Source organism: Lissotriton helveticus, chromosome 4_1 (genome assembly GCF_964261635.1).
Source record: "Lissotriton helveticus chromosome 4_1, aLisHel1.1, whole genome shotgun sequence".
Lineage (NCBI taxonomy): Eukaryota > Metazoa > Chordata > Amphibia > Caudata > Salamandridae > Lissotriton > Lissotriton helveticus.
In genome coordinates, this window is record NC_136063.1 from 580,798,227 (window position 1) to 580,816,913 (window position 18,687).

General features: G+C 46.0%; 1 protein-coding gene across 7 annotated transcripts in view; it reads right to left on the minus strand.

Annotated features, from left to right (window-relative positions):
• CSPP1 (centrosome and spindle pole associated protein 1) overlaps positions 1-18,687 on the minus strand; it is a 1,229,219-nt gene that overhangs the window by 1,195,514 nt on the left and 15,018 nt on the right. For 5 of the 7 annotated variants that reach the window (XM_078687197.1, XM_078687198.1, XM_078687196.1 and 2 more), the window contains exons 2-3: positions 5,049-5,160; positions 3,477-3,594 (exon numbers count right to left, since the gene is read on the minus strand). In XM_078687197.1, coding sequence (XP_078543323.1) covers positions 3,477-3,594; positions 5,049-5,147 — 217 coding nt within the window. In that variant the 5' untranslated portion in view covers positions 5,148-5,160. The remainder of the gene's footprint in view (positions 1-3,476; positions 3,595-5,048; positions 5,161-18,687) is intronic. The other 2 variants (XM_078687199.1, XM_078687195.1) reach the window with 1 other exon arrangement.

Consider the following 18,687-nt stretch of genomic DNA (forward strand, 5'->3'; position numbering starts at 1 on the left):
CCTCCTTAACCTTTTGTGCAGAGTCGCACTAATCAAGCTTCTATTCTACCCCAGTTTCTATATATCCTGCAATGTTACCCACTCCACCTTCCTAATACGTGGTTTAATGAGGAGGCAGCATTGTTTCAGTCATTTCTTTGGAGAGGCCTTCCTCCACGCATTGCCCAGGCTAAATGTCGCCGGTCAGTCTATGATGGAGGTGTTGGGATGGTGGACAGCAGTATCTACTACTGGGCAGCCTACCTTTTTAGTAATAAATGATTGGCTGACAGGCAGCTGGGATGATTCGGCATATCAACTGGAACTGTGCAGACAATCTTGACCGGGTGATGGATTACTGATGTGGTTGACCGCTCACCCTTAGCCTCTAGGAGGTTACTAGGGCGATCCTTTTGAAGGAGGCAGGATGATGCACTTTACGGGCTGGGATAAACGTCTGACTGTGCAGACTCCTCTTTGGAAGGGACATTGGCTGTAGCAGGAGGCACGATTGGAGGGATCTGGATTACTGTGCATGGAGACATATGGCATGGCTCTGCCATGTACTCATTCACTGACCTCCAGACTCCGTTTACTCTCTCCTGCGCCTAGTTTCACAAATATTTACAGGTTTGTTATGCCCTGGGGTGTTATGATGTTCGCCTACAAGAGCTCCCAGACTTAGGCCTTTGAGGCGCGATTACAGATGGGAGATTGGGACGCGGAGGGGTCTCCCGGATATACTGCGCCCATATACGTAATGCCCAGGAGACCATGGATCCGCTATGACAGAGGTGGGAGGGATGTCTCGGGGAATTGGAAGAAGTTGAATGGTGGGAGGCATGTAATGCCCCTAGGAAACTAGCGATATCTGCATGTTTACGCCTGGTCCAGCTCTACTACCTCCACCAGACCTACATGACTCCCCAGCGACCAGGATTTGTAGGCATCCTTTCAGACCCCAGGTGAGCTCGCTGCCAGTCTCGGAAGGCAGACTTTTTTCATATGGTATGGCAATGTCTGAAGATTACAGGTTACTGGATAAATTAGTATCGCCCTCTCAGCGATCCAAGATAAATCAATTGTATTGAATCCAAATGTGGTCCTGCTGAGGATAATGGATGACTTTGGGGGCGGACACGGCGAGATAGGACACTGGTTAGGTTGGGGGCTCTGGTCGCCAAAAGAGATGTAGCACAATTCTGGAAAAGGCAAGACCCGCTGAAGTTGTTGCTGTGGCGTGCTGGCATGGACTAGAATGTCAAGCAGGAGGAACGTATTTATACTGGCCCGAGAAGTCCACATAAATTCTTTAAGATTTACGGTAAATGGTGGGACTACTATGCGTTGTCCTCTAGGATGGGAGCTATGCTTTGTAATGTGGTTTGAAACGTGGTGGGCAGCAGAGAATGAGGAGCACTGTTTACATACATATTATTTTGGTTTAATTTGTGAATTTTTGCCAAAACCAATAATATTTATAAAAAAATGTATATAAAATTAATTTGAACTCGTGAAAATAATTTTAATGTCATATATTCCAATTAATGTTCAAATTTAAAATTAATAGCGCTGTAGTTTTCTTTTTTTTTTTACTTTGCTCTACATTTAAACTAAAAGTACAAAATAAATTTACTTTTATATTTAACATAAAAATATTGGTAAGATTTTTTTTGTTATATACTTTAATTAAACTTTTCCCTATACTTTACCATAGAGAGATCTCCAAGTTTGTGAATAGTAAAAAGTAGCAAACTTACTCAAAAGTGTAAACTCACTCAAAAGGGTAAAATTACCTTTCTGAATTAGGCGCCCAGTGCTCAAAAAATCACGACAGTTACTAAAGGCTACGGATAACAATAGTGCATTGTGCAAGATGGCCGACAGGTGAGGAGCTTCGCCGGGAGCTCCCGGCTTGGGATAGCCTTTTTGGCTCAAATCCCCGGATATTCTACCCCCCCTTTGGAACCTCTTACTTACCTGGGATCACGTTTCACTACGGTCCACGTCTCTCCAAGTCCCCCGCATCTGGCTCAAGATCTTCGAACGAAACTTGATCGAGGTGCTGTACACGGAGCCCCGAGCAACATGGCTGATGTCCGGTGGAGCTGCCCAGAGAGCTATAGAGGAGAATTTGCTTCGGTCCCCGCCGCAGCCGTCACCTACCCAGCCGTACATCGGGCACTGTTCTTGCTCGTCTCTCCGATGTGTATTCTTTTCTCCCCCCTCCTCCCTGGATGGCCAGTGGAGGCGTAGAATCTGTGAGACTCCCAGTCATCCGGTGGACCCCGTGAGTCTGCTGGTGGCGGTGCAGCAGTGATGACCCTCCCCAACATTGGGTGGACCTTGTGAGTCAGCTGATTGCTGATCCCTTTCATCGTGGTCGAAGCCAGGCTGGGCTGCATTGGTGTTTGCATGTTGTGGTGACTGGGGATCACCCTTCCTGGCTGTTGCCTGCCTTCTGGACCTGGGCTGAGGTGGCCTGGTGACCTGCTGTGCCTTTTCCAGGGCTGCGGCAGGGACCATGCATGGCTCATGTCTTCCCCTGACTGAGCAACCTTTTTGAGGGCCTGGTCGGCTGCCTGTACTGCTGATTTTGTTTTCCCTTCCTGGTGTCGACGCACCCTCCTGACCCCGAAGCTCCCTTCGTCTTCCGGGGCCGCTGCCTGGGCTCACCTTGCTGACTTTCCCCTGACCTTATTGACGTGAGAGGGATCGACGACCACCAGACTTACTCCATCCTTTGCTGGATCCCCCATCCTCCCAGACTGATGTACCCCACTGGTCAGCGCCTTTATTCCACCGGACTTACCCATGCCCCAACCCGACCCCCTCTTGAATCACCTTTCACCGCTCTCCTCTTGTGGATCATGGTGAGGCACCTTTTCGCCCCCTCCCTCAGACCCGCTCCTGCTCAAATTACAATCCGACGCAGCGAGGGACTCGGGCTCTGGTTGTGGTCGGTCATGAATAACCCCACCGGCTTGCTGACTCTGACTTCCTGGTATCCCCTGTTGTGCTTCAACCCTTGCCTGGTCTGCTGCATTCTATCCCCTTCATTATGCTCTGTACACCATTGAACTTGTTTACTATGTTATTAAATACCCAAGTAATGTAATTTCCTTTTTCTATGCCTAGCTCTTGTAACTGATTTAACTTTGTAAGACTGTTTAATCCTCATGTAAAGCGCTCTGATACCTCGGGGTCTAGCCAGCTCATCACATAAATAAATAGTGCCCAAACCACTTGACAGGAACCCGATTAATGGTTACCCTCAACAAATAAATTGCTGCACATGATTTTTCTTAATTGAATCTTTCAGCTAACAACAAAATCATTCCATGTTTTCCTTGTGCTTTATTTTTTGTGAATTGCTTTAGACACTGGGTTACACTTTCCTTGCATTTTAAGTATTGCAGTGCCAGCAGACCAATTAACAGACACAGTACTGAATTAACAAAGCTGCAGGTAAAAGCAGAAGTGATAGTTGTACACACCTGAACCATAGGTTGTTTGCTTGACTTCGCCGCCGTACTGAATATTTGGCGAAATATTCTCTTTGGCCATGGACAACATTCTTATGTTGGCCTCAGTCGGAGTCTCTGCAGCCGTGCTCTGGAAAGGAAACCATGTTTTTTTACATTAAGGTACACGTGACACAAGGACTATTTATTAGAATTAATCAGTAGTCCTCCAATAGGAAAAAGGTGCCCCTCAAATGCACAGTTGTTGCACTGGTTTTGTAATCTGAATAAGCAGATGCAACTGTACAACAAAAACAAAGCGTTTCGGTTTGTAGGAGAGGCATAGTGTAAAGACAAAATTACACCTCTTTTGAAATTAGACTGGGAGGCCAGATTGTACATTAATAATGGAAAAGTGCTTTGAGAAGGTCAACTGAACAATGAGGCTCTGGAAACTCCGCTTTAAACCTCATGCATTGGACAATCCTCCTTACAGAGTTCAATTTTGTGCCATTCCCAGTATCCAAATATGAGACTGACAAGGAGGTGGAGGGAAAAACTGAGAAAAATCATACTTTAAGGACAGAGGTGAATATCTGAATAAAAGGACTACTGGAAAGCAAATCAAAGGACCTCTGGATCCTAGAAACCGGCCACTGCAGATTTAGTATGTATGGTGGCTGCGATGGGGGGCAACTCCACTTAATTTACAGGCGCTACAGATACAAGCGCTTCACTGTGAAGGTCATGTGGCCCATGGTGGTAGTTTTTTCACCACTTATTCATTTTTTTGATGAAGCTTTGATCAGGGATTGTCCACTTTCTTACCATTACTTTTTAACCAAAAGAGTTAAGTGTTCCCGATTGCAAATGACTACTCCAAGTGCTTGCATTGGCAGGGGCCTGATGCTGAAACTAAACGATGAAGCACAACAAGGTCGAAAGATCTGGGGTTGCTTGTGTTCTCTTGCAGAGGGGATAGAGTATAACAGTTTTAAGATGGACGATCCCTGTTAAAACAGGTCTAAGACTGATTTTCATACGTTTTGTACTAGTTTGTATTGGCATTTTCAAGCACTGCATCCATCACTTTTTTGTTTTTCTCAGTGATGTGCCCCGAGTGCAGGGTATGCTCAGACGTGGGTATTGTAATCTCTTTTCTGTACGACTCAAGTCGCACCTCACGGTAAAAGATCAACAAAACTAGAAAATGCTTCTGGTTGCTTGAGTTTGCTTGCAGAGGGGTCCTGGCCTTAGAAGTTTGGGGCTGGTCGGTCTCATCTGGCGCGAAGTTTTAGCACATTTACTTATGGAGCTTTCAGTCTGAAGTGAAAAAACGAGCAAAAACAATGAACTGGAAAGTGGCCCCGAGTTACCACTCTCTAATTTCAAGCACTCCATGCATCATTTTTCTAAATGTGCTTGCTTGCAACAGTGTTCTAATATGTTAATTACTTAAAAACGAAAAATGTACATTCTAATAGGTGATTTTTTTCTGCAGTTTTTAGAAGAACATAACTGATGAGTGAGTCTCTCAACAATTTTCAATATTCAGGGTGAGAGGAAGAAATTAAAAACAGTCAGTCTAAAGTTTATGGTTCTTACCCGTACTTCTATATAAGGTGAGCCTTTGTCCAGTGTAGCTTTATCTTGTGCCAATTTAAACTTTTGCTCTTCTATAAAGCGATCTAGATCTTCTCCCATGGTCTGTTAAAACCTAGAACATAAAATGTTAACATATCTAATTACCTCATTATGGTTTTGTCACATAATCAAGAAACTCACATACGGCAAAGACAACAGCTTCCATTGGAAACAGACTTCCAAGTTTGGATATTTTGAGCTTCAAAATCTTTCTACAGCCAAACAAGGAATGGCAAAACAAGCCAGCCGCATCCTTTCATGGGGCAGATTCAAACATTGCACTAGGACGGCACAGGCCGGGATCATGCGTTTGAGGCGGACCTCGAAGCCATGCTCAGCTCCTGCTCCAGTATGTCACCTGGGCGCAAAGGGGGGTTGTGGTGCCGCCAGCCCTCGCCCTGTCCGAGAGCCACACGTGCTCCAGGAAGGAACTGGTAGCTGAAGTGGCAAAGGAGCAGGAAACGTAAGCTAATTAGAAACAGATGGGCCCATACTGAGAAGAAATTGCTTCACGACAGCCGTGAAGCTGACAATCCAGTCTGGATGGGTTGTCCAAAAGGGAGATAGGGCAGTGCCCAAAAAGCATCCTTTTCAAAGGGAAGCCAGCGTTTAGCATAAACGCTGATGCAACCCAATGAAAAGGATGGGCAGGGCTTCAAGTTCCCTTCTGAAATCTCCTCTCTCACTATATGTCTCGCCGAATGAGAAACACATGCACTGCAACGCTAGGCGAGACCTAAAAGCGTTTCCTATGTATGCTTCAAGCGGTTTTTAAGTAGAGCCACTTGTATTAATTTGAAATATATATATATTTCTCTCCACTCACAAGGATAATGCAAAGTGTTTAGCAATGTTTTGCCAACCCTCTCCTTCAAGTTTGATCTTCTCACCACTTTACCATTGTCAGTTGCAGGGCAGTCATTTTATGTTTTGTTTTTATAGCTTTTACTTATTGTCCAACCCTGAAATTGAGACACTGTACACAAAGACTGGAAGTGGGTACTGCTGCAATCACTCTGGGTGTTATGGTCGATTGGGGCTGCTGAGAAGTTACACCACTGCTCACTATAGAGCCGCATGTTCAGTGAGAACCATCTTGCTCACTGGGACAGTCTTTCACATCAGCTCAATGGCAGTGAAATTTGTACTTGTCCACTCTCTAATATACAAACCCTACCAGACAAGCAGCATTTCCAGTATGCCTTCTATTAAATGACATGAAGTTAAAAATGGAGAAAAAAAACCACTGTTGACATTTAAAGTACAGCAACTGAATAATGACCACACATTTTATTTAAATCAGTTTTCGGTTTGTATCTTATGGATAGATATCTTTGCTGGAAGGGCCTTTCTACTCTTCCAAGTTAGGCCTGCATTACCTTGCTCTCGCCTATACTACGGACTACTCTACTTTAGAGTTAATCTGCTGATATTGATTCTATGATCACGTTTTCTAGAATAGTATGCTGGAGGAAACAAAAAAACGTAAAGGAAATTCATGGTTGAGTGACCTTTGATTTGGTATATAGCCATCTTTATGTACCTGTAAATACTAAGTCCAAGAATAAAACACTTTAAAATATGGATGTTCACTGGTACCTTTGGGGAATTTCCAGGGGGCATTCAAGGTACAGTAGTCCAGACATCCGAAGTGAAAATGCTCCAGTGAGTCTATTCCAAGAAATGACGCTAAGTACATATAAATGAAACTTGATTATGCAGTAAAAACCACACTGCACGTATATAGGGCGCCTTGGCCCTCCTCCCATCCAATGAAAGAGCAGCTAACTAAAAATCATCACCGGAGTAATTTGTAACTTGGGAAGCGCTTCACAAACATTTTTCACACCTAAGTGTAACTAAAATCAGCAAAAAACAACATGTTGATATTCTATATTCCAAATACAGACTCAAAAAACCCAAATAAAAGGAATTTTGGAATGAAAGTGCACTTGACACAGTACAGAGGACTGCCACTCTTGACATTTAGGGTTGGATGGCCACTGTAAGTGTTGTGTGCCTGGAGCGCAATCGTCACAAGTGCGATCGCTGTCTTTGCTCGTGACTATCTGGCTCTATGTCCAGTGTTCCTGATATGTGGCATCTTTCAAACGTATGGAACCTTTGGAGAGTTATCTGTTGGGGGGACTGTAACAGCATTCATACTGAGACTCTGAGCTTACAACATGTAATAAACTACTCGTCAAGCGCAACGCTTCTTTTTGTGGATTTATTCTTTCCTATAGTAAGCATCATAAACAGTTATAAAGTGTAGTCGCTGTAGAGCAGGGTCTTCATACAAGAGTCTGGAGCCTTTCAGGTAGGGCGGTACGCTTTTATTTCATGTTAGGCCTTAGGTTACAGCCACAGCCTGAAAGATCTTGGTAAGACTCAGTTCTCCCCCAAACTGTAATCTACTTACAGGCTTTACCTAGCAAAGACACCAACATTCCAAGCATCATCACAGCATCCACACTTTACAATATACAACATGCCTAATCAGCCCATGCATCAACGAGATACCAAGTCACAACACAAAGTTTCAAAACTGTAGGCATTCACAAACATTCTAAGGCCTCTTCTAATACAGTTACCCACCTAAAACTACACACACACACACCCCACTCGTGCAAGTATGGTTGAACAGTTCCTGGAACAACCCCATTTTTAGAGTGTGCAGGAGAAAGGGGTTCTCTAGAGGTAAAAAAGAATTCCCTATGGGGTATTAAAAAATATTTAAACACGTTTTAGCCTAACTTATTCTACCAAGCAATATTCTAAGAAATGTATGTATATTAGAGACTATCATGATACTACACGGGATACCTATGTATCCACAAAGAAATCGGAAATCTAATTCAAAATTCATATGAAATTTATAGGAGCACGTTTTTACTTTTTGAAGTATAGCTTTGTGACTCAGGCCCTATGACAAATGTAATGCCTCAGAGGGCAGCGGCAATATGCCTTGCAAGTTAAGTCCTGCTAGCCACAGAATGAGAACAAAAAATAGTTTTCCTTAAACATCTGCTGATTTAACTTCAAAACGATACATTTGGAGAATGTTTGGCTACAACATGGATTTCAGACAAAACCGTACCTTTGTGATTAACCAAGTGAGTTTTGAAGATACAGCTATGTTAGCTGACGTAGCATGCAAGTAAAAGTTCAAGTGAGGGCACACAAATTCGATAGGAAAATATGGTTAGTATTTACTCGAGTAGTTCAATTTCAATTTTCAATAAATCTTTATACCATAAAAGTGCATAAAAACAATACATTCATTAAAAATACAATCAGAAACCCCATAATTATACAGTTTATACAGATATCAACTCTGTCCCCTTGAGATTCTCAACCTTACAGCAATCCTGCTAAAATTCATTATACAAAATAGCGTGTGGGGATCATTGGCCCTTTGCAAAAACAGCAGTGCCAACTTAGCACATTTAAACTTTGACTGTTTTAAAATACCCACTAAAAACTTACGCCTAGGTACAAAATAAAAAGAACATAACAATACAAAATGAAGGGTATCCTGCGGAGACCTATTGTCGCAGCCGCAGGTACCCTTCTGCTCAACCGTGTGTGTAAAACCTGCTGGATTAGCCAGGATGAGATGTAAAAGGTTGAGCCTAAAACGCGTCATATAAAATCTTTCTTGGGCATTATAAAATAGTGCTAAATAGGGTTCCAACCCCACTTCTGTTTTAGTGCTCTATAGGCCCAGACTGTAACTTTTGATTCTTCTCTAACCGCCCTGTGTGCAACAGCCTGTTCCCTAAATATCTTTTTCACTCTCGTTTTGTCAAAGGTAGTAATTTTTTCAGGGTTGACAAAAAGGTTCAGACAGCCCATGCCCTCCAGTGTGGTCTTTACGTATCTAAGCCAGGGGATATTCATCCCCTTATCCCTTTTCAGGCAATAATTTGCCTGCTAAGAGCTGCCTCCCCATTGATCCAAATCTTCACCCAGGCTAAGAGCGGTCTAATCCTTATTAAATCTTCAATGAACTCAGCCCCTAATTCCTCATGTGCGATAAGGGCCGATGTACTCTGCGGGGTTTTCAATACCTTTCTGAGGTATTTGTTTTCTTCCACTTGTATCTTTTTAGTGGTCACGAACCCCCATACTTCTGCCTCATAAGTCAGTTTAGAGCAACAGATTGATCTATAGAGATTCATCACTTGTTCGGGCGACCACCGTCCCAGCCTCCGCCCATAATTCATTATCGCCCCTGTTGCAGCCACCAATTTAGAGCAGTGTTTTTCAACTAACAGTTAAAGTTTAATAGCCCGTCAAACAATAAGCCCAGATAAGTAAAAGACTGAACCTGGTCTATTTTATGAGTGCCTATCCTGTACGTAAAATTCGTACAGGCTTTGGCCCCTGCTACCATTACATAGGATTTATCCAAATTTGCATGTAAATCAAGTGAGGCCATGAAACTGACAAACCCATCAATCAGCTTCTGCAGGGCCAATGGGGTGCAGGCTAACAGCACCGCATCGTCGGCGTACAGCAGAATGGGAACAGGGCGAGAACCTATCTGGGGGAGTCCGCTCTTAGTTTGCCTAATTCCATATCCAGATTATTAATGTATAAGGAAAACAAAAAGGGGGCTAAAATGCAACCTTGCCTAACCCCGCTGTTACACGGGAAAGGCAATGTACAATCTCCTTCTGCACTAAACCGCACTTTAGCTGTTGTATTCCAGTGCAGGGCTTTTAATATATTCACCAGGTCAGGTTCGACCCCTAGCTTTATCATCAGGGCCCACAATTTTTCTCTGTTGACATGGTCGAAGGCGGCAGATAAGTCCATAAACCCCAGGTACACTGCCTCGTTACTTGCTATTGTGTACTTGGCAACCAAAAGGTAAAGATTTAGGCACTGATCCGTCGTGGACCTTCCTTCACTGAACCCATATTGAGTCTCAGTGATAATATTATTTGTGTCAGCCCAAACCTTCAGGCAATTCAGCACCACACGTCCTAGTACCTTCGCAGTTACATCGATTAAGGATATCGGGCGATAACATTGAGGGTCGCCCCTATTCCCTTTTTTGAATATGGGCACTATTACTGCTGTTGACCATGAGCGTGGGAGGCCCGTCTCTACTGCTGCGTTCAAAACCCTTGTTAATATGGGGCCCCATAGTTCCACCTTACTTAAGTATAGATCAGGTGGTATTCCATCCGGACCTGGGGCCTTGTTTTTAGATAGGCCCTGTATTGCCCCTACATTTTCTTCCAGTCTAAATTCTGGCTTGGCAACCCACTGGTTGCCTGGCTCAGTGACCTCGTTGGACACACCTGTGTGGTTATACAGGTCTTTAAAATAAGTGTGCCATTGCCCTGGGAGAATTGTATTACATATCTCGGGGGCGTTTGTATCCTGAAAACACGGTTTATTAATAATTTTCCAAAATGCTGTGAGATCTCTATTCTCCGCCGCCTCCCTTAGATCCTCCCAGAGTTGCAATTGGAGCGATTGTTTCCTAGTGTATAATATGTTATGTTATGTTAAAAGAAATTTCTTAAGCGCACTAACACCAATTGGTTTCTTGGCGCTGTCAGTGATAGAGGATATGACCAGGGAAACAGGCGACCGAGATTTATTGGAATGCTTGCTGGAAAAGCCAGGTCTTTAAGCTTTCCTAAATGACAGAAGGTCAGGGCAGTGCCGGATGTCCAAGGGGAAGGTGTTCCACAGCCGTGGGGCCAGTGATCCGAATCTGCATCCGCCCGTGCATTTGCGCTTAAAAGATGGTATCTGAAGGAAGCCTTGATTGGCCGAGCGCAGATGTCTAACAGGGGCATACTTTATGATAAGTCTCTCGATGAATTTGGGATATTTACAGTGTAGGGCTTTAAAAATCATGCAGCCAATTCTGGATGGTCACGTTCCTGATAGCACGATCTCGCTAATTTATAAAAAGTTGATCAATACCAGGACTGATCTACTAGATAGTCTTCGAGGGTTGTGGACCGGAGATGGTCTGGAACTCGATGATGAGGACTTGCAGTCCGCTATTTCTTCCCCGAAGGAAGTAGCTATCCCGGCACGTCTTCGGTTCGTCCAACTGAAAATTCTGCATAGGGTGTATGTGACCGGCCCACGTCTGGTTCGTATGGGATTTTCGATGGATGGCTTGTGCAGGCGTGGATGCGGTATGGTGGCTACGTTCCTTCATATTATCTGGGAATGCCCTGCTGTGATACGTTATTGGAACCGCGTGCATGAAGTAATGAGTGAGGTCACGGGAGTGCGCTTAATGCCTGAAGCGAGAAGATGCTTGTTGAATGTCTGGGAGCCGAATGACTACAATCGAGCGCAGCTCCGCTGGGCGACCTTGGGAAACATGGTAGCCAAGCGTGATATTGCCCAATTGTGGGGCGCTCAGAAGCCTCCGACACTTCTGGGATGGACACAAAACATGGATTGGTGCATGTTTCGAGAAAAAACTGTATATGTTTCCCGTGGCAAACCAGGCACGTGGGGGAAAGTGTGGACCTAATGGAACGCATACCGTGGAGATATATGTACTCCCCCAATGTCGGAATTTGATGCTGATTTGTCTTCCTCCCAACCTGACGTTTCCTCCGCAGGAACATAGCTGTTTTGTATGTATTTTGGTCTCCTTTCCCCCCCTCCTCCCCCCCCCCCAATTATTGATTGCACTACTGCTTGATTCCTCTATGTACCCCCCCCACGGACCACGTGATGACATGTTTTAATGCACTGCCTTGTTTTTTATTGTTCTTTTGTTTTCTTGTTTTAAAATCAATAAAAAGTTTTCAAAAAAAAATAAAAAAATCATGCAGCCTGCTTTGAAGGTACTGCGCTGAGCCACACGGAGCCAGTGGAGTTTTGTAAGGAGTGGGGTGGCAGGTTGCCATCTAGGCTGATTTAAAATCAGTCTGGCCGCATGGTTCTGCACCATCTGAAGGCGTTTCAGAAGGTACAGAGGCGGGCCCAGATAGATCGAGTTCGCATAGTCTAAATGGGAGATCACAGTGGCGATCACCACCTGTATCAAGGACTCCCGGGTGAAAAGACGGCGGACCTTCCGAATTTTCCTAAGTTGGAAGAAGCCCTTAGAGACTACCTGACCTACTTGTGCTTTGAGAGAAAGGTCACTGTTCACAATGACTCCCAATGTTTTTGCAGATGTAGAGGGGATTGGTGCTTGGCCCATTTCTGATGGCCAGTAGTGCGGGCCCCAATATTTAGCACTGTCTCCTGTGAGGACCAGCTCCGTTTTACCTGGATTCAACTTCAAATGGTTTTGGTCCATCCATGCTTGAATGAACCTCAAGGTGGATAGGAAGGTAGATATGGAGGCATCAGAGTTATCCATTGTGAAAAGTAGTTGCAGGTCGTCCGCATAGTTAAGCACTGTCACCTGTTTATCTCTAAGAGCCTGAATGAGTGGAAAGATGTAGAGATTGAACAAGTGAGGTGACAGGGAAATGCCCTGGGGTACACCGCATGTGATGGTCTGAGTGGTGCCCACCAGGTCATCCATGCGGACTGCCTGAGTACGGCCCTCAATGAAGGACTTCAACCAGCTGGCTGCCGTGCCCCTGATGCCGGCCCTGGTGACACGGTCGATCAAGATGGTGTGATCGACCGTGTCAAATGCGGCCGACAGATCCAGGAGCACCAAAGCCTGAGGGGAACGTTTGTCTGCACAGTCACGGAGTGAGTCGAGAACCGAAACTACTACTGCCTCTGTCGAGTGGGCGGGACGGAATCCAGCCTGATGTGGGTCAAGGCACTCAGCTTCTTCCATAAAGTTGGAAAGGCATTTTGCTACATGAGCCTCCAATACCTTTGCCAAGAATGGCAGGAGGGAAATCGGTCGATAGTTTGCATTACAGGTAGGATCCACCCCAGGTTTTTTCGAAAGCGGTATGACCGTTGTTGCCTTAAATGCAAGGGGGACCACGCCGGAAGTCAGTGAGTCATTTAGAAGAGTACATGCCGGGGCCGGGATAACTGAGAGGCAGTCTTTTAAAATGTAGGGCGGGCACTTATCCGAAGGGGCACCGGATTTCACTCTCACCAGCAGCTCCTGAAATTGAGTCGGGGTGATGAGGGGAAAACTATTTAGTGCACAAGTATGGTTAGTCCTAATAGAGGCATCTGGAAAGGGGTGTAGATTTTGTGGGATAGTGGCTTTTATAATTGCAATTTTCTCAATGAAGAAAAGATTCAAGGAGTCACAGAGCGTCTGAGACGGGGCTGCTTTTGGACGGACGTGGTCAAGAGTCGTTAACTCATTGAGAATAGCAAAAATATCTTTTGATCTGTTTGTAGAATTGATGATGCGGGAGGAGAAATAAGCAGCTTTAGTGGCTAAGACATTTTTCATATACTCTTTCCTGGCCTTAGTGTAGCTGAATTTTAAATCAGGGGCATAGCTGCGTCGCCACAGCGTTCGAGTTGGCGCAAGGCCAGTTTCTTAGCTTTGAGGTCCGATGAGAACCTTTTTTGTGCATCCGCACGTCGGGCAAGTTTGACCCTTTTAAATGGGGCATGGATGTCGCTAGCTGCTTGCAACCAGTCAGAGATATTGGTTTCCGATGTGTTAATATCGGGATGGTGAGATGGAATGGACATAGCCAGTGTATGTAGAAATTCTGGTCTGTCTAGAGAGGTCCATTTCCTTGCATGCTCCCCTGCCGTCACGGCGGTGGCTCTTTTGAGGGTATGGACGAGGTTGAATCTAAGAAAAAAGTGGTCCGACCAGACACATGGGGTAATGCCGGGTGTTGTGACCAGTGGGGAATTAGACCAAACCTGGTCCAGCACATGGCCCTTACAGTGAGTGGGTGAGCGCATATGTTGTGCAAAGTTCAGGTTGGTAAGGAGCTCGGTGAATTCACGAGAGTGAGGACCCTCCAACGGGTCGTCGAACCAGTAATTGAAATCCCCAATCAGGAGAATCCTGGCATGTTCTACGACCAAATTGGCGATAAGTTCACTAAACTTGAAAGGAAAATTCGGCATGTTTATTGGGGGTCTATACAATAGAACACACACCACTGTTGCGTGGGAGATTTCTAATTTTAGAACTAAGTTTTCGGTATCTGGGAGATTCAGACCGGTCAGGGCAGTGATTTTTAGATTGGAGCGGAATATAGCCGCGACCCATCCCCCCCGCCCAGTTTGCCCGGCCCACGGTCAGCATGGATAATACTGTAATTCGGCGGAAGAGCCGCGATTATATCTGGGGCCGAGTCAGGGGTCAACCAGGTCTCAGTCAATAGCAAAATATCTGGAGTGTCCATTTCTAGCAAAAGAAAGAGGTCCAGCTGGTGTTTGACCATAGAACGAGTATTTAAATAACATATAGACAAAGGTGGGGACTGTGAACCAGGCTCCAGCCGGTTGTGAGAGCAAAGGGGCAGCTGGTTAATATTGTCTAAGAGGGGAGGAGGGTTAGCTTATATCCCCAGTCTCTGACCCCGGTTGTGTGAGTCCCAGGGCAAGGAGCCCTGGCCATTGTTGAGGGTCAGCAAGTCCTCGCGGGCATAAGAGACCAGACCATCAGCGTGCCTAGTCCCGGGGCCCGGCAGGGTGCGGACGGGCGCAGACGGGCTTGCCTTTGGCGCGCCTTTGGCGCGCCCGCTGCGCTCCCTGGATAGGATGGCCATTTTATACCCACGAGGGCGGGAGGGGCCGAGCACTAGACCGCTCGCCTACTCCTCGCCCAAGATGGCGTCTTATGAGGCGTCTATGGCGATAATCCAGCCAGTGCCTAATCTGCTGCAATAGGGCAAATTACAGGTCAGAGAGCAGCCAAAACCACCCAAATGCTCTGTCAATTGAGCACAGGATAGTGATGTCTCACGTTTCAGGTCAGTGAGTCATTTTTTTAAAAATACGGCGCAGTGAAGATAAATCAGTTTTTTCAGTTTAAAGATGCACGCACTCTCTTGTCCCGGCTTCCACCTCAGGACACACACTATCAGTCAGAGCACGCGAAGGGCAAGGATGTTTTTTATACCCACGAGGGCGGGAGGGGCCGAGCACTAGACCGCTCGCCTACTCCTCGCCCAAGATGGCGTCTTATGAGGCGTCTATGGCGATAATCCAGCCAGTGCCTAATCTGCTGCAATAGGGCAAATTACAGGTCAGAGAGCAGCCAAAACCACCCAAATGCTCTGTCAATTGAGCACAGGATAGTGATGTCTCACGTTTCAGGTCAGTGAGTCATTTTTTTAAAAATACGGCGCAGTGAAGATAAATCAGTTTTTTCAGTTTAAAGATGCACGCACTCTCTTGTCCCGGCTTCCGCCTCAGGACACACACACTCTATCAGTCAGCCTGATAATACCTTCTTATAGGTGTTTCTACATTGGGCGATATATAGTTTGTCCCTCGGGAGTGCTTTCAGGCTGTCTTTCAAGTTCTTGTGGGCCTTTGAACATGCTTTGTCAAACCATCTTGGGGCGCTAACTGGACTTGCCTTTTTGGTGTTCGTTAAAAAGCCTTCAACCAGATGCGCTATTTCCTCAAAAGCATTTACCACAGCCACACCTTCTAAAGAAAGGTCAAGGCACACTTTAAAGGCGTCTCCCCCTTTATCCATTAACAATTTATAGAACCTTGCCCTATCTATTTTAGCCCACCTCAGGCGCCGCCCCTGGTCCGTAACTCTTTCAATATTTTCCATAACCCGGGGGGCCCTTTTGGTGGGGGGGTATATAAGCTCCAGCACTAGGGGATTGTGGTCACTATATACATTCCACTCAATGTCCGCTCCCTTCCCCCAGGATCTAAACAGTCTAGAAACCACAATAAAATCGATAAAGGAACGGCAACCTCTACCCTTAAAGGTGGGTGGGATCTCCTCTCCTACAGCTTTCACTAGATCAATGGTGTGTCTCAGGTTTTGGCCTTTCATCAACCTGTCCATTTCCGTCCCATCTGTTGTATGCAGAAAGTGTGGCCCATTCTCCACCGTACAGCGGGACCAGTCTCTAGTAATAGGTCTAAGAGATGGACAAATGTGACAATTAAAGTCACCCGCGATTATCCGAAATGGAGCCACTGCCCTTTTCTCTTGAACGGGCTCGGTATTGAGGAAGTTATCAAGTTCTTTAATTGTGGTTCCCTTCCCGTTACTCCCCACTGCATTATAAAGATTAATTATAGTGAGGTTTAGCCCTTTCATGTGTAGCCCCAGGGCCTGTAAATTATGTGATGGCCAATTTCGGTCCGTCCACACCCCTTCGATCTGCAAATCCACATAGGTGATAAAGCCTCCCATGGCTCTTCCTGATTGTGACTTCTGGGCAGGGATGGTAAAACACTTATAACCCGATAGAAAAAAAGGGCTATGACAAATGTAATGCCTCAGAGGGCAGCGGCAATATGCCTTGCAAGTTAAGTCCTGTTAGCCACAGAATGAGAACAAAAAATAGTTTTCCTTAAACATCTGCTGATTTAACTTCAAATCGGTACACTTGGAGAATGTTTGGCTACAACATGGATTTCAGACAAAACCGTAACTTTGTGATTAACCAAGTGAGTTTTGAAGATACAGCTATGTTAGCTGACGTAGCATGCAAGTAAAAGTTCAAGTGAGGGCACACAAATTCGATAGGAAAATATGGTTAATATTTACTCGAGTAGTTAGTTCTCTACAATCATAATTCACAAGTTTACTGTAAAATCAAAGTAAGATTTGAGACGTGTCTATACTCGTGTTAAAAGGAATTTGAGGCTCAATCTATTTTTTTTAATAACCAACTTTATTGAAGGTTTTGCACCACGACATACAACAACACATTTCACAAGAGTACAATGCACGGGCACAATAGTATAGTGAGCCCAGCCATCAATAATGCAAAACAGTGCAGTATCAAATCGACAATCTGTAATAACTACACCATTTCCCCCATATTCGGCCATTCTTATGTGGACAACCTCTGGCCTCGAAAATCGGAGTCTCTTGGTGAGGACACTAATCCATCCACTTGTACCAACACATGACAGTCGGTGGTATTTGCTGTTTACAGGTGCGAGGAACATCCTGTTTAGCATCTAAGAAAACCACCCACAAAAAGATTTGCTCAGCCCAGGTACACCCCATCTCCTACATCAACCTCAACAGCACATTCTGGGGTGTCAATTTCAAGGTGTGTCACACAACAGAGGAAAGCACATGCTCCACCCCCTCCCAGAAGGGTCTCAACATCAGACACTCCCATACTACGTGAAAGAAATCTGCTGCTGGAAGCGCTCATCCCATACGTATTACTAGAGTGTCTGGTAGCAAATGTTGAGGGCTCCCGTGGGGCGAGGTACGTTGCATGCAGATCGTTAAACTGAACCATTTGCAGCCGCAATGAAATCGTCAGCTCAGGGGAGCCATATAGGTCTCCCTCCATTAGGCTTCATCCACTTCACCCACCCAGCCTAGCCCGCTCAAGGCCGTCAAGGGCAGGGATTTAGTGGCCCAGAGCAAGCTGGGGAGCCCACTCAAGCAGGAGAAGACCCTCGGGAGGGCCCACAGGCCGAAGGCACAGGAGTCGCAAGAGGACATCGAGCAGCTCACCAAGAAGAAAGCGGGGAGGATGCTGTACTTGCCAGAAAGCGATGCTGGAGGTTGAAGCTTCTTGTAGCCCTAAGGTCTCTGGAGTGCAGAGACAACAAGCCTTGGCAACGGCAAGTCGAGGCGGAGCACAGGTGTTCGGTCCGAGCAGTTCCGACGAGGGATACTAGCCTCAAAATTGCAAAGAGGACAGGTAAGGTCTCAAGGGAGTTGCAGAACCACCACCTGTATTGCTGAGCCTTTCGAAGTCCGTGGGACATCGTGAGCAGCAGCCCAGTCAGCTTTGTTGCAGTGCAATCAGATGCAGGGTAGTGACTCCTTCACTCCAAGGGAGATTACTTCAGGTGTCCTTGATGCCCACAGGTCTGATGAAGATACTGGCAGAAGCACAGAATCAGACGACGAAGAAGACTTGCAGAACATAGAGACCAGGCGCAGCAAGAGTCTTCCTTAATGCAGTCTCGGTTCCAGGCGAAGTCCAAGTGCCCACGCGGTCTAAGAGTGATGTGGTTTTGAGCTGGACTCTTGTCCTATGACAAATCTAAGGACCCACCCACAGGTAAGTCCTTACGTACCCTAAGGGAAGGGTTGGAACAACTCAAGGGTCCCTCCCAGAGGAGTGGCAGGACAGAGGGGAGGATACTCCCATGCTCTTTGTCCAGTTTCGCGCCAGAGCGGGAGCCAAGGGCTTTTTTTCACTGAACTTGCTCAAGGAGGGCACCAAATGTGCCCTTCAAAGCAGTTTGGTGGCGCAGGCAAGCGCCCCCACCCCAGCCCAACACACTAAGTCCTGTCAGAGAGGTGGTCAAACCTCCTGGCGACAGGAAACCTGCTGTTCTACCTTCCCTTGATCGAGCTTCGCTCGGCATCAGGAGGGCAGAATGGGGTCTGTGGTCGGCAGCAGCTCCAGCTTCCTGTCAGAACCTGAAAGGCTGGTACCGTTAATACAGGGGGGTACCCCAAGGGTGCCCCCCAGTACATGGGATCATAGGTTCAACGCTGGAATCGGTTTTGGGGTATAATTCCAAC